Below are 16,313 nucleotides of genomic sequence, written 5' to 3' on the forward strand. Positions count from 1 at the left end.
GCGGCTCTGAAATAGTTACACCGTTTCTATGGTAATAGCGCACGTGACTTAGCTGGGAGGCACCGATAGGAGCGCCGCAGACTTTGTTTTGTGGCCACGCCCAATGGGCGGGACACACGTCTGGACAACCCGCCCACATGCTGTGAACGCCGGGACAATGGAAGGGAGCCGGGGGGAGGAGAGAGGAATGCGGGATAAGTGGGCGGAGTCTCCCGGGGTAACGCGCACAGGGAGTGGGCGGGGTTACTCGGGATAACGGGAGGAGGGAGCATCCGCCGCTGTACCGAGGGGAGCTGTTGCGGCGCGCACATTACAGTCGGTGACAGGATTCTGTGCACGGAGTCGGGGGAGCGATGTGGCAGCCGGCGAGCGAGAGACTGCAGGTAGGTGCGAGCGGGAGGGAGGGAGAGCCCGGGTTCGGTAGGGAGACTCCGCTACTGCCCGGGGCCCTGTGCTGAGGGGCGGCTGGAGGCAGGAGGGATGTGAGGGCGCTACGGGTCTCACGGTGCCCGGCTGGGAGGCATGTCTGGTGGGAAGTCATGTATTGGCATGGGTGCTATTGGGGGGCGTTTGTGTCTGGTGCTATGAAAGAAAGCGGGGTGGCTGATGGTAACGGGGCAACGGCTGGGCACAGGGGGCAATGGCTGGAAGGATCAGGGGGACTGATGGGCACAGGGGGCAATGGCTGGAAGGATCAGGGGGACTGATGGGCACAGGGGGCAATGGCTGGAAGGATCAGGGGGACTGATGGGCACAGGGGCATTAGCCAAAAGGAGCGGGGTGGCACAGGGGGCAACACAATACAGGGAGATTGACTGGTGGGCAACATAAGAAAGGGAGGATGACTTCTGGCACAAGGGCCAGGTGGAGGACTGTGGGGGCACAGTGGCCAATCGAAGGAATTGAGCCAGACATTGCTGGGCATAAAGTGTAAGGGAAGGCAGGGACTGTGATGTCTGCTAGGCACGGGCAATGACAGGGAGGGAGACTGCTCGGCACAAGGGCCAAATTAAGCACATCAAATTGACAGACTTATGGGACAGGGACATGGGGGGGGGGGGGGTAGTTGTGGTCCAAAGGGGCTGCAGAAGGATGGGCGGATTGCTTTCTCTACAGCACAAGTCCCCAGTGTGTTCTGTGTATGGAAGCGGGACCTGGGTTGGCAGGCTATTGTGAAACCTCTTTTCCTGGGTTGGCAGTGTGGAGGGTGTACCCAAGTCCAGTTTTGTGTATTGTGATGATCTGACTGATTATACCACAGCTGGGGGACTGCTGGCTAGCACCGTGCATAGAGAATTGTATTGCCAGAGTCAGTCCTATACTATACACCTGGCTATAGGGCCTAATTCAGACCTGATAGCAGGACACATTTGTTCTCAAAATGGGCAAACCCATGTGCCCTGCAGGTGGGGAAAATGAAAATATGCATAAGTGAGTTATTTTGTTTCTGTGCAGGGTAAGTACTGGCTGCTTTAATTTTACAATGCCATGTAGACTTCAGTTTAAACATACCTCAGCCAAATCTAACTCCCTCTGCACATGTTACAGTTGCCTCACCTGCAGTGCATGGTTTTGACCATTTTGAGAACAAATTTGTCCTGAAATCAAGTCTAACTTATGCCGATAGTGTCACTGGCATAACTTAATTGAAGTTGCCCAGAGGCAAGATAGATTTCGGAACCCAATCCCATGAAAACGGCCTGCTATCAGGGATTTAGTTTCACCTGAGGCTGAAAAACGGAAGAGAAGAGCGCTGCAATGGCTAAACAGCATGTTCCTCTCCAGATGTGTGTGTGTGTGTGTGTGTGCGCCTTCCCATGCTGTCCTGTTACCGAGCCGCAGGATCGCATTCCAGTGGACAGCTGCCGGAAGTTCTGCACTGTTCTGTGGTGCCGGCAGCTCTCTGTCACTGCCTGTGTGCACAGTCATCTGCCAGAAATAAAGACCCAATCAGCAGTGGGAAGGGGGGGGGGGAATGAGTTCTCAGGGGGACCCGGGGATACTTGCCCCCAGAGCCCCACTTAACCCGGCTCTGGCTGTGACAGCTGAGTGGAAGTGCCCCTGTCAGGACTTGGTGCCCAGTGGTGGGAGTCTCCATTGCCACCCAGAGCTCTGCCTGTGCATAGTGATCTGCATTTCATATGGATACTCGCCTCTTATTTTTCTGCACTCCGAATAGCATATTGTTTGGACCAGAGGTTCTCAAACGCAGTCCTCAAGGCTCCTTAACGGTTCTGATTTTAAGCATATCCATGGCTCTAAACAGATGGTTAAATAAGCTGAGCACCTAATTAAGTCACGTGTAGCAAAGCATGGATAGGCTTGGACTATTGAGGTGCCTTGAAGACTTTTGGGAACCTCTAGTGTGGACTGTTCTACAATGATCATCAAGTTATTCTTTGGGGACACAAAATTATAGAGAGCTCTACTGAGGTTAAAGTGCAATGGGGCATAGTGAGACTTCCAGAACATAGGCCCTTATTCTGGTTGGTGTGGTAATATCCGCGTGCGTTCGTGCCGCCGATGTTTTGTGTCTGCGCATGTGCAGAGGCGTCTCTGCGCATGTGTGAGCGGGGCGTACGGCCAAATCCCGCATGAAATGTGAACACTCCGAACAGGGGGTGGAGAGGGGCGTGAAGGGCTATTTGGGCACATTACCATATGCATACGCCCCGCGTTTCATGGGCGTTCCCATGCAAACGCTGGGCGTACGTATGGTAATGCAGTCGTGACGCACATGTAGGGGGCGGACATATGACATCGCCGGATGTCAGCTGCCCGCCCAGATCCCTGCTTTTGCACGGAAAAATGTCTGTGTGGTCTGAGGTTGCGGGAGCTGGTGGACCACTCGGTCGTGCATTCCATGGTCTGCGACCATCGAATGATGGGGGAGGTTCCCTGAGATGGAGGAGGCGTATTCCATGAAAAATACACGTGCGGTCCGTTCGGCCAGCTTCTTACCGCGTACGGACGGAGTTGGCGATCCGTATGGAAGGCGGGGTTTTGCACGCACGGTCCTGGCCACATATTCGGATCCGGCTGCACCTACCAGAATAAGGCCCATAGAGACATAGCAGCGAAATAACCCCCTTGTTTTGCTTGTAAAGGGTTGTACACACACACTTCGATTTTGACAAATCGAATCGAAATCAAATGGTTTTTAAGATGCTTTCCATCTGCATTTGATTCGATGCACGATCCTGTTTTCTCTATATCGAAAAGAAAAATAGACTGAGGGCAAGGAATTAGAGCCAGTAAATGAAATGTATACACTGTGCCTTGAATGTAAATCGATATTGAATGAAAAAGCAAAGGCCAAATCGAAAAGGCGTGGAATAGGCGACATCGAAAGCAAATCGATACGTGTGTACACGTCTAAAGTTCAGCTGGCTCTGTAATCTATATCTATTGAACGATCTTTCTTGTCCCTGCCTTCATCCACAGCCATTGGATCCAGGGGGCTATTGGGTTTCTTCTGCCTACTAGCACTTAAATTACCATGTGAATTGAATCTAATAAAATTCATTCTGTTAGATTCATTTTACATCAACTCTTAACTGCTGACGCCCATTTTCAGCCGAAATAGCAGTTTCCTGCGGTATTTCACCATGCTGACATAAGAAACCCCGTCTTCTGGGAAATGTGCACATGGGTCATTTATGGGGAAAGTCGATAAATCTATAATTAAGCATTGGTTTCATTGCAGAAAAGAGGAAGCTAAATGGGGTCAAAAAGTAGCAAATTCTTTTCTGGCGCCCGATAAGTTCTTTGTTTTGTGGCATTCAGCAAAAACTTTGTGTGGCTCACTTATTGCTCCATACTTATTACTTCACAGACATCTAGTTAAAGTTCTAGTTCAGGGACCCTGAATCGCTTTTTTTTCACTGTTGGTAGAATTCATTTTCATAACTATATATCGCTACTTCTAAAATAGCAAAATATGTTTATTGAAAAACAGATACAAATTGGCCAAATACAGTATATCATAACATAATGAAAGCCGCAGATAACATAGGTATGTTAGTAAAATTAATGTCACAAGACAGGAAACATCCAATACAAGACTAACCTAGTGTCGGAAACAATGAAAAACCAACAAACCACGATGAACACAAATGGGAAGGTTATAAAAGGAGAAACTGAGGTATGTGTGACACTCAATCAACAGTCAGTAAATGGGTCCTAGAGTACTTGATGTCCAACCACAGAGGACTGGTTAAGAATCCAAAAAAAGGACTCTGAGGGGGTCTCTGCGCCCACTGTCCAATAGTATTACCGTTTTATAGACCGATAAAATCTGCCCCCATTAGATTCTGACACTGATTGCAATCACTACCTCCCTAGGATCAACAGCTCACTGTCTGCCATGCTACTAGACATTGGCAGGATGCCAATGGCGGGTTCAGTGCAAACTACCAGTATTGCCAGCCTATGGGTAACGGCAGAGTCACTTCTGTGCTACTCTATTTCTTTGAACTTATTTTATTGGTTTGATGTAAAAAAAACTATACGTGTTATATTGACTAATCTGCCTGAATGGATGGAGATCTGATCCCTATTCTATTACGCCTACTGAAATACTTGGCATTCAGGATGTTGGTGTGGTCACGGTGGCAGAATAGGGCATGGCATTCATATGTCGGCAGTACTGTTTTACCCTCATTTGTTCATAATGTCAATATGCATGCTGTCAACATCCTAAATGCAGACCTAGCATCTAGACAGCAGTGGGGTGTGTATGGTGGCATAATGATTTAGGACCTTGCAGGATAAACCCTGGCTGCCATGGCAACTAAAATCAAGCAAAAAAAAAAGTCTATTTTATTTGCATAGCCCTGGCAGGCTCTGGATGGTGCCAGTTACTAATTCTAATGATCCCAAGATCTGCCATTTACAAAGTGCGTAGCTTAGTTCTAAATCAACATGGGTGATGCCATGCTAGGTGACCGAAAGTGGCAATAGCAACTCGCTATGCCCAACACGAACACCTCACCTGACCTGTTTTATCTTTTGGTAGGTGCATGGGCTGGCATTCGGCATTTCTATGTTGTCAGTGTATGCAGGCTGGCTTCAATTCTCTCCCCTTCCCTTCCCATAGGGGTGCGTGGGCTGGTGCGGAATGAGAACACAGGCAGGTTTTTAAGTGCTTTGAGGGGGCACCCGCTGGCACGTAATCACTGCCAAAGTACATGACTCTAGCCACTAAAATATTTGTGTGTCTCACAAGTTTGTGATTACAATATTGCTGGCTCCTATGTTTACGTTTAATTTGTCCATTTCTGAAATATTGGTCTTTATTGTAATACAGAAGGATGTATACTGAGCTTTGTGAACTTAATCACTTCCACATGTTTTACTGAACATTTTCTGCTTTAAATGGCATCCTTCTGTGCTGTAGTCTTTAGGCATAGAACCCCTTAACACAGACATGTCAAAACTGTGGCCCTGTTGTGAAACTACACATCCCAGCATGCTTTGCCAAAGTTTTGGCATTCCCTAATATGATCGTTTCAGAACAGCTGGAGGGCCATAGTTTGGACATGCCTGCCTTAACGGCATTAAATAAAAGCGGTTTAATTGTAACCGTTATGAAAAGGGTTTTCTTTTTCAAATTCTCAGGAATCTTGTTTGTTTTTTGGGCCCGATATCTTAGACCATTTGGACTGACAGCGCCGGGCAGGGGGAAAGCTGCTCAGTGTGTATGCACTGAGCTGCTTTACCCCCAGCGATGATAGTGATCATCGCTGTCCATACATGCTGGGCATAGTCGCCCAGTGTGTATGGACCTTTAGTCCGCATGTGCTATTTTCTGAATCTCTTGTGGTGGTTACAATGCTTTTTATGACCAGTTTCATTTCCGGTGTAGATTACAGATGACTTGTTTTCAGCATGGAGAATGTTTGGATCCTTTCCACAGCTAAAACTTGTTAATTGAAACAGTTTGAAGACAGACGAGAACCACAAGACTATTCTTGGAATAGTTTTTCTTTTTAAATCTGTTAGTCTGTATACTCCATATATAAAGCTTTCATGAACTTTGCACCCTGTACCTCCTCCTTGTTTTGCACCTTCTTCATCTTCCTTGTATGTTAGTGTGTATATCACTTGTTATATACCCTCTTTCCGCTGCTGTAGAGATTTGTATTGCTGCAAGTAAACAACCGAGTATTGGATAATAAAGGATATCCTGTTTAATTTTGCCTGGGTTTTTGACCTCAAACACATTTGTCAGAATTCTATTCCTCTTATCTCCTACGTTTTTGGCAGATTAATCACCGTTGCACTTTTAGTACATGGTCTCAATAGAACGACTGTAGATTTTTTATTTTAAAACCTCACATATGGTGATTAGCACACATTTAAGTAAATTTATTTGCAATCTGAGTGACTTGCATACTTTTACAATTCCGCTGCATACAACATTTGCGACTGTTTCAGGCTTCATGTAGACCACAAACCACCAGTTTGGGACTTTCTTCTGTACCTCTACGCTTGGCTATTTTTAAACCAATCACAGCCTGAGACATAGGGGGTTATTCTAGTTCACTCTTTCTGACAAAATCCTTCTTAGATGGACAAAACCATGTGCACTGCAGGTGGGGCAGATGTTACTTATGCAGAGAGAATTAGATTTGGGTGGGGTTTTACTTCAAAGTAATATCTATATTGCAGTGTAAAAACAAAGCAGCCAGTATTTTCCCTGCACAGAAACCAAATAACTCACCCAACATCTAATTCTCTCTGCACATTTTCCATAGGCCACCCTGCAGTGCACATGGTTTTGTCCATCTAAGAAGGAATTTGTCAAAAAGAGTGAACCAAAATAACCCCCATTGGGGGGCAAACTTCCTGTCGGTAATCCACTTCAATCTCCCTATTATAGATGTTAAACAAGGTGACTGCAAACACAACTATAGTTTGCACTGACCCAAAGTACGGAGTGTTAAACAATTGGGGGTCTATTAAGGTGCTGGAATGTTTAAATTTGAGTATCTTCAGAAATCTTTGTTGCCAATGGTTAGTACGTTTACTGACCGTAATAAACAATATTTGGTACTCTTTACCTAGCACGGCGGCCATCGCGGGCATTGAATGCACTAAAAAATCGGGTGCGACGCGATGCCCGCGATTTCCCATAGGGAACAATGTTAAATGCCTCAATTGACCCGATTTTTTTTTTTCCATAGGAAACAATGTTAAATGGCCCACAGAGGCCAAATAGGCACCCTAAAGTGTGAAATGGCCCACACAATTGTTAACGCCACCCCACGATCAACGTGAACCCGAAGCGTGGCGAGCGGCGGCGGTACGTGTCCTACGACCTTTTTCATACCCCCACTATCCACGTCGGCGTGGAGTTGAGAATAGAATAGTGTGGCGAGCGCAGCGAGGCGAGCGGACGCGGATACCTGTGAAGCCTGCGAAGGGACGCGTTTACCTGTGAAGGTATCCGCGTCCCCTCGCGGGGCTCGCTGCGCTCGCCACGCTTCGGGCTCGGTGGCTCGCCACACTATTCTATTCTCAACTCCACGCCGACGTGGATAGTGGGGGTATGAAAAGGTCGTAGGACGCGTACCGCCGCCCCTCGCGGGCTCGCCACGCTTCGGGTTCACGTTGATCGTGGGGTGGCGTTAACAATTGTGGAGGCCATTTCACACTTCAGGGTGGCTATTTGGCCTCTGTGGGCCATTTAACATTGTTTCCTATGGAAAAATCGGGTCAATTGAGAAATTTAACATTGATCCCTATGGGAAATCGCGGGCGTCGGTCGCGTCGCACCCGATTTTTAGTGCATTCAATGCCCGCGATGCCCGCAATTTTTTTTACCTGCGATGCCCACGGTAAAGAGTGCTAGGTAAAGAGTACCCAATATTTTTAAATGTTTCAGAGCTTCAGGGGGAGTTGGGCTTTGGCTGCATGGAAGTTTAGGGGAAAGGTAAGTATACTTCCCTATCCAAGTCGGGATTCGCTACAATGTCTGTATTCTGAACCGTGGTCATCCATATGTATCCCTTATGGACTTGATATCTGGAGTTAGGGCCTTATTCTGATCGCTTCGCTTGGACACAAATTCGCCGAGTGTTCCGATGTGGTGTGTGTGTATACGCGGAACCATTTCTGCGCATGTCTGTACGCTGGGAGCGAGCGGACTCGGCGGGAAGTCCTCCTGGGCTGCTGAGCAGGGGGTGGAGAGGGGCGTTGCAGCCTGATCAGGGTCATTACATATGCGCACACCTTGCGTTTCATGGGTGTTCCCATGTAAATGCAGAGTGTTCGTATCGTGGTATGAGTGGTCTAGACCATGCATGGGCTAGACTTGTGCATGGGCGACCGATTGGTTGGCGACCATCGAGCGATGGTGGAGGTTCCCCCAGGCATGCGAATGGATGTCCACATAAAGCATCCATAGGCATGCCGAGTGGCCAAATTCGGCATGCGAATGGGCGGGGCGGCCGATCCATTTGCTAGACGGGGCTTGGTACATTCGCTTCGGCCCGTGCACGTGTTCGAGCGAAGCGATCAGAATAAGGCCCTTAGTGTGTGGGTATGTAGATATACTGTAACTCTATAGATCAGTGTTTCCCAGTCTCTGTTCCCAAGTCGCATTAAAGCTGGGTACACATCATTCAATCTTTAGCTGATCGGAGTGGTTGTGGGGTGTTGCAGTACATGAGATGCGACCTCCCGGTCTCATCCATTATAGTAGCATTACCAGATAATGCTCTTGCATTGGCACTGTATACACCTCTATACAATTAACAGCTATTCATGAGGACTAAAAAAAGAAGAATAGGGGCTGCGCTTTGCAAAATAGTACAAAATTTATTAAAACATATAATAAAATCAAAAACTTTTTACATTACAATCAATGCTGCGTGGCCACTTAGACATACAAGACAGACACACATATAACAATTAATGCTCTTTCGCTTTTCAACTTTGTTAGTATGAAATGGTATCTTAATCTATCTTGTTAGTCCATTCATGAACCGGTTTTAATATGATGTTAAATCACTTCCACACTTTGTTAGAGATTGAATGTCCCCCACTCATGTGCACATGTATTAGTGGTTTGTAACTCACATTTGCGATTTTTGAGTTGCTGGCATGTGGGGAACCGGCTCTGACACCTGGGAGTTGTAGTGACCAATCTTTCAGCAGTTCACTGCGGTCCTTCGTGCGATGTTTGTCTCCCCTCAGGCTTGTCTCTAGTAACCACCAGATGTCCCTGTCGCCCTCTACGCGTTTCTCCGCCTTCAAAAGTCAGCGGCTTCCTCAGGAGGTGTATGCAGCTCGCTCCATAAGTCTCCCCTTTTATTTAGACGAATCATGTGAAAAGCCGCGAGATAATTTACGTGGTAATACAGTGTATAGAACGAACTCCCCCAGATCTCGCGAGAGCGGGTGTATACGTGACATGACACGCACAACAGCACGCACGCACAGATCAGAAAGAGGCTTGAATCATGAGACAGCGCGCGTGCGCTGACCGGAAGCCGTCTAAATAAAAGGGGAGACTTATGGAGCGAGCTGCATACACCTCCTGAGGAAGCCGCTGACTTTTGAAGGCGGAGAAACGCGTAGAGGGCGACAGGGACATCTGGTGGTTACTAGAGACAAGCCTGAGGGGAGACAAACATCGCACGAAGGACCGCAGTGAACTGCTGAAAGATTGGTCACTACAACTCCCAGGCGTCAGAGCCGGATCCCCACATGCCAGCAACTCAAAAATCGCAAATGTGAGTTACAAACCACTAATACATGTGCACATGAGTGGGGGACATTCAATCTCTAACAAAGTGTGGAAGTGATTTAACATCATATTAAAACCGGTTCATGAATGGACTAACAAGATAGATTAAGATACCATTTCATACTAACAAAGTTGAAAAGCGAAAGAGCATTAATTGTTATATGTGTGTCTGTCTTGTATGTCTAAGTGGCCACGCAGCATTGATTGTAATGTAAAAAGTTTTTGATTTTATTATATGTTTTAATAAATTTTGTACTATTTTGCAAAGCGCAGCCCCTATTCTTCTTTTTTTTTATTCTATATAATTGGAAGGGGTTTGGTAATCCCCCTTCATTAGGAGCTGCTGCAGTGCTAAATAGTCAATCAGCGCTCAAACATCTCTCTTTTTTGGCTTTGATTCATGAGGACTGTAGTTTGGAACCCCTGCTATCGATAGAGATATTTCCTTCAACTTTTGATATATGCTATTTTTTTCCACTTGGCCTTTGTGGGGTTGTGTGCGGTTTATTTAATTTATTTATTTTTATTTTTTAGCTTTTGATGTTATGGTCACACTTTAGGGCAGTGGTTCTCGACCTCTGTCCTCAAGTAACACCCAACAGTGCAGGTTTTCCAGGTCACCTGGCAGATGCACAGATGCACTCGTTATTCACTGACAAACTTTAAAAAATCACAGGAGAAGCTAATTATTCCATTTGTGATTCTGTAAGCAGAGCTGGAAACCGTGCACTGTTGGGGCTTGAGGAACGAGGTTGAGAGACACTGCTTTAGGGTATGTCCAATCCACTCTGCTCTACAGTACATGTCCTTCGCAAATCTCCCTCCGCTTGTATATTAAGTTAAATGTGTTTTTTTTTTTTTTTTTTTTAAATTTGGTATAAATTGGTTCTTAAATGAGACTGATGTTGAATAGCCTGGGGATCTTGAAATCTTGGGTAATAGAGTTATGTGGGTAAAGGTATACTCTTATAAAGTGGAATAGACTGATGACCCCAAATGTGGCAATGTGTACAATAATTCTTGAAGGGTTACATACTAATTTTTAAGTATAATCCTTCTTCCTTTTTTTTTTTTTTTTTTTTTATCGTTTATTATGATACTTTATTGTGCAGGGGAGCATAAACCGCATGCCATATGTACTAATGAAGCCAGTGGCGTAACTACGAATTGGGCGCCCCCCGCCGTTAATGGGGGGCACCCCCCGCCGTTAATGGGGGGCACCCCCCGCCCGCAGCCTTACCTGTCTTGCTGGTCCCGGCTCCCTTGCTGGCTTCATTCTTCTGCTAGTGAGACAGACCAACACAAAATGTCCGCCCCCATACAGCAGACAGTTTCATAGGACTTTCTGCTATATGGGGCGGACATTTTATTGTGGTCCGTCTCACTAGCAGAAGAATGAAGCCAGCAAGGGAGCCGGGACGGGACCAGTGAAGTCAGGTAAGGCTGCGGACGGGAGGGGGCTAACTATAGCACCACAGCCCCCCGGCGCCCACACATGCACGAGAACTCCTAAAATCAATGATATACAGTAATAAGTATTGATAAATCACAAGCTATATAAAATAAGCTGGTAGTTTCTATGGACATAGAGACCTAATGGCAATTTGGTATTGGGCTACAATGTACATTATATAAGCTCAGAAAACATCATATCACTAGATATACTTGCGTACATGATGGCTCAGTATACCAAGGCATATAGCCATGATATTGCGGTAAGCTACTCTTGCTAGCAATACTCCTATGCATGCATAGAACCAAGTGTCAGGAAAGCAGTGAACACATTCTAGCTGCAGAGGGAATGTGGCTCCAGATGTTGCCTGGATGTAGGATGACGTGACTAACGAGTGGTGTTTGGTTTGAGGGGTGTGCTAGAGGATGAGAAGCGTCTGGGTCCGTCAGTGCCAGCACATTGAGGAAGTTATTTGATCTAGTAAGGGAGACAAAATTTAACAGCTTTGCTGGAGGAAGCATTACAGTCCCTGCATTCCTGGCCTCACTTTGTGAGTTACACTTTAAATTGTGTTTTTTATTCAGAATCCCATTATGGTAGAAGATATTTGTCTTGAAACTGGTACAAAGCCTGTCAGTTCTGCCTCCCATCTGCAGGCATGAAGTGGCTGGAACATCTGGAGTGCGCTGCAGCACATAGACAGAAAGAGGATGAGTAAAAGGAGAACGAAATAACAAAAGTACTGCGACTACTAGCTGACAATGTATTGCTATATACTAATATACAAATCATCTAAGTTTTCTCCTGCTATTATTTGATACCTATTTGTTGATCCTCCAGTGTGTGTTTGTGTGTGTTTGTGTGTGTTTGTGTGTGTGTGTGTGTGTGTGTGTGTCTCTTTGTGCATATGCTAGAGATTTGGCTATTTAGCCAGTGCTTGTCTTACACGTGCAACCCCTTACTTAGTATCGGGGAGGTGTTTCAGGGGCATTGCCATAATAAAAATAAAGCTGTACACGTACAAGCTAAGGACTCTCCCTTTGAGATGCATCTTATTTGGAGCAAATTGGATTAGTACATTAGATACAGGATGTAAGTTCTGCCCCTACATGAACCTTGTGTTTCGGAAGCAGTTATACCATAGATTTAGGGTTCCACAACCGGGACCTGGCATCTTGTATTTAAGCTTGTAATAAACACAAACCTCTGCTGCCCCAACTGCCATCTGCGGTGGGCCTAGTGATCTACCTATTGCCAGTACCTTGTTCAGAGTTGCAACACTTATAGGGTGAGGTAGGGTCATATGCCCTATACAAAAATGTACACTTATTACAGGTAGGATTATTATTTGTAAATCAACCGTTTGATTCTCATGGGGGGGGGGGGGGAGTTTAATTCCAAGCAATGCATGGACGTAACGTACAATAGCCCACCACTGGAAAATTCTGCAATGTTCTAGTTGCCTCTGTATGGTTAGGAGTGAGTCCAGCTAGACACGTAGCCCATGTTGAGCTGAAGGGGAGCAGATGTAAGATGTGCAGACAGAATTAGAGTTAGCAGGGGGCTCGTCCCCTAGCTGAACTGTAATCGCACTGTAAAACGAAAGCACGTCTGTGTTGCATGCAATATTGCCTTTGTATAACAGCATGGTTTGTTTAGGTGTATATATATATATGCACCCTTTGACAGGGTTTTCCAGTTCTTTGCCTAATGTTATGTTTAAAGGGCCACTAACCTTTAAAAGAAAAATGGTTCCTTACAGATGTTTAACATTCACAATTTATATTTAAATACCTTGAGTGAACTTGAGAATATTTGGCATAGTATTTGCATTCGCTTTGTAGGATAGATGTCGCTGTTTGGTTGTCGGCCATTTCTATATAAGGAGGCGAAGGGTTTGTGCTTCTCAGTGGCTGATGTTTGCCTGCAGTGCAGCTTTGGCTCACATGAGTAATGCTCTCCCTGCATGCTGGACGGGCTCTGACTGGAGCTGGTTACTTTTGGTCAGTCTTGTGTGAAATGACTGTTACCAGAGCACGCCTAGTGATTGATGGCTCACCACTGCAGTCTGCTTCCAGTGGTCACCTACGTGTAAATGCTGGACAGTGGAAGGTGCTGTATCACAGGCAGATCTGTCATTGTGTATCCTCAGCATCGCTGCCTGCAGTATAAAACACCCACAGTGACCACCCAGGCTTCATATGAGACACCTCAGAAACCTGCACTTGTATTTGAATGTTATTAGTAACTTTTATAAATGAAATGTTTGTGTTCTAGACTGGTCACTTGTAATTAGGAAGGATATGCTGTAATCCACAGCAAGAATTCAGGCACTGCTTTATTAAGTCTGCCTAGTTTAGCACTAGAGGCTAGTGCATATATTATGAAATAAGCATTGGTAAGCCTTTGTGCCCCTTCCTAAGGTCATGATGCTCAAAGGACCAATTTGTGGCATTCTCTCCCCCCCTCGCATCATTGCTGGTAATCTCAATCAGACCTGTGTGTCACTCTTCTAACGCCTGTCTTCCATGATGAATACATTAGTTCATTGCACTAAGGTGTCTGCTTGTGCAATCTGGAAACTTGGATGGTATTCTCGTTTTGCAGAAGGTTGTCCTGAGTGACACGTATTAAGGCGGTCCCAGGGGACCAAGCGCTGCCTGTACTGTCCAGCTGGAACCTCTGCTCCGTTCTAACTCACTGGAAAAATCTTCTCCAGATGGTGGGCCGGACGCGCTGCCAGATGAATTTACACAATCCCACAGACACAGTTTATTTGGCAGATCCCAACCAGCTTTAAATCTCTTGCTAAACTCTGGAGAACTGAAATAAAACATCTTACAAGGCAAAACTAAACTAATGGCACTAGAGGTTTTTTTACAGCATCGCGGGGACTTGTATGCAGGACACAGTGTGCTACTGTAATGTTTTTTTAAAAATACATCTGGGCATTCTGTACACAATCTTCAATGAGAGCTCTGTTAGACAGACATATTGATTTACTAAATAATTCTGAACTAATAAATGAGGGATTGGAGTCCAAATTAACTTCCTTCCAGTCAGTTATGGAAGTGTGACCCTAATTATACTAGGGAAGCTGTGGTACCTAGTCTTACCTGTCACAGGAAGTTGCCATTCCTTAGGACAGGCATGTCCACTATGGCCCTCCAGCTGTTGTGAAACTAAACTAAAAGTCCCATCATGCCTTGCCACAATATAGCTATTAGGTAATGCTAAAACTATGGCAAGGCATGCTGGGATGTGTAGTTTCACAACAGCTGGAGGACCACAGTTTGGACATTCCTGTCTTAGGGGTAGACCCTTATGAATAGACAAGCAGTCGATGCTGCAGTGAAGAAAAACAATAAGTTTTGTTCAGACCCGTACTGGATATACTGATCCAAACAATCTCCCAGCGATAGACCGCAGTTCCTCCACTGTCTCTTAATTAATTTGATCATTTTAAAGTGGTTGTAGATAATTTCCTTTTTTTTTTTTTTTTAAATACATTTACACATGGCATTTAGCTCCTCTTTGTTAGTGTGAATGGAATTGTGTATTTCAGCGGTTTATTTACAGTTTCTTATATAGCGCAGCAGATTCCGTTGGCTATTGTGACACTCGAATCATTTTAAGAAACCAATAAAATCATCAAAAAGGGGTTTTAACAAAGCAAAAATAAATAAATGTGTAACAATTTTTAAAAGTTTACAAAATAGAAAAAAGGGATTTTGGAGGTAGGGGGCACCGCTTCTGTGAAGTCATATGGGCATCATTATTTACATTTGGAGACATAAGTGCAAGCAGTAAGTAAATTTGAATGCAGGAAGCATTTATACTGTTTTTACAAAGGATAAGGAAGTGAAGCGGCTTCTGGAGTGTACTTCTAAATTAAATAAGGACAATCATGTACTGGTAGTAATATTTCATTATATAGCGCCAGTATATTTACATACAAAATTGCTTAACAAAACTGTAATAATAATAAAAAGACTGGGTAATCAATGGCAGACCAAAGACAGGTATTCAATGAGAATTTTCTCTATGTGCAGCAAATCCTGTTTAGGATTTGCTGCACATTCGCAGGGTTCCGAGGGCTGGAGCATTTGCTGCCAGCTCTCCCTCTCCCCCTATTCAACGAGTCAGGGGCTCGTTGCCCCTGATGGCGAATTTTAAACCCCCCCCCCCTCCCCTGGTGAATGCCGCAGGGAGATGGAGGGCTGGCGGGGACACAGACAGCAGAAGCTACCGCTGGCAGGGGAGGCAGTAGAGGGAGCGCCTCGCTGGTTCCGCTCATGCATATGTAATGAGCGAGACCAGGCGCAGTGAATATCTAATGAGCGTCTCCCCGCCCCCCTGTGACGTCATGTGTTTAAAAAAAAAAAATTAAATATATATTCATTCAATAAAATTACTTTTTTTTTTTTTAAACCCCAGTGAGCCCTGTCATTGGGACTCTTGTGACCCCTGAAGCAGTAAAGGGATGCTGCAAAGCTCAGCTCACTTTAGAGCACCTGGGGGATCACAAAAGCAGGTAGCCCCAATCGTCGGACCTTGGTAGGTGACTATTTCTAACAGTGAGGTGCTGGTGACAGCACATTATTAAGGTATTTTCCCCTAAAAATACCCCGATAATGCTGCGAAGAGGCATTGCAGAGACACGGCTTTCGCAAGCTGTGTCTCTGCATGCAATAATTGATATCCGTGAAATGTAATCAATTATTGCATAGCAAATTGGGCTGATGTGACATCTGCATCTGAGAATGCAGATTGACAGTTGAGTGTTATTGAATATCTGAATGTATATTAATCCATGATTATTAGATGGGATGAGAGGGGAGAGATCCCACCAAGGTGCCTTATAGGCATTTTATATTATTTATGTACAAATTATATGTTGTCACCTCCCTTCTAAATTCAGCACCAGTCCTCTAGCTCAAGGTCCTCTTCCGATCTGGGCTCATGCAGTTCCTTCTTTATTTATTTATTTATTTATTTATTTATTTATTTATTTAACAGTTTCTTATATAGCGCACACATATTCCACAGCGCTTTACAGAGAATATTTGAACATTCACATCAGTCCCATTCTTGAAGGCTGAACTC

General features: G+C 45.2%; 1 protein-coding gene across 1 annotated transcript in view; it reads left to right on the forward strand.

The window, feature by feature from the left end:
• Positions 1 to 205: 205 nt before the first annotated feature.
• Positions 206 to 16,313, forward strand: part of PID1 (phosphotyrosine interaction domain containing 1) — a 55,406-nt gene continuing 39,298 nt past the window's right edge. Inside the window, exon 1 of the mRNA XM_083178344.1 lies at positions 206 to 383. Coding sequence (XP_083034470.1) covers positions 354 to 383 — 30 coding nt within the window. The 5' untranslated portion in view covers positions 206 to 353. The remainder of the gene's footprint in view (positions 384 to 16,313) is intronic.

Source organism: Crinia signifera, chromosome 3 (assembly GCF_055691185.1).
Source record: "Crinia signifera chromosome 3, ASM5569118v1, whole genome shotgun sequence".
In the NCBI taxonomy this organism is placed as follows: Eukaryota; Metazoa; Chordata; class Amphibia; order Anura; family Myobatrachidae; genus Crinia; species Crinia signifera.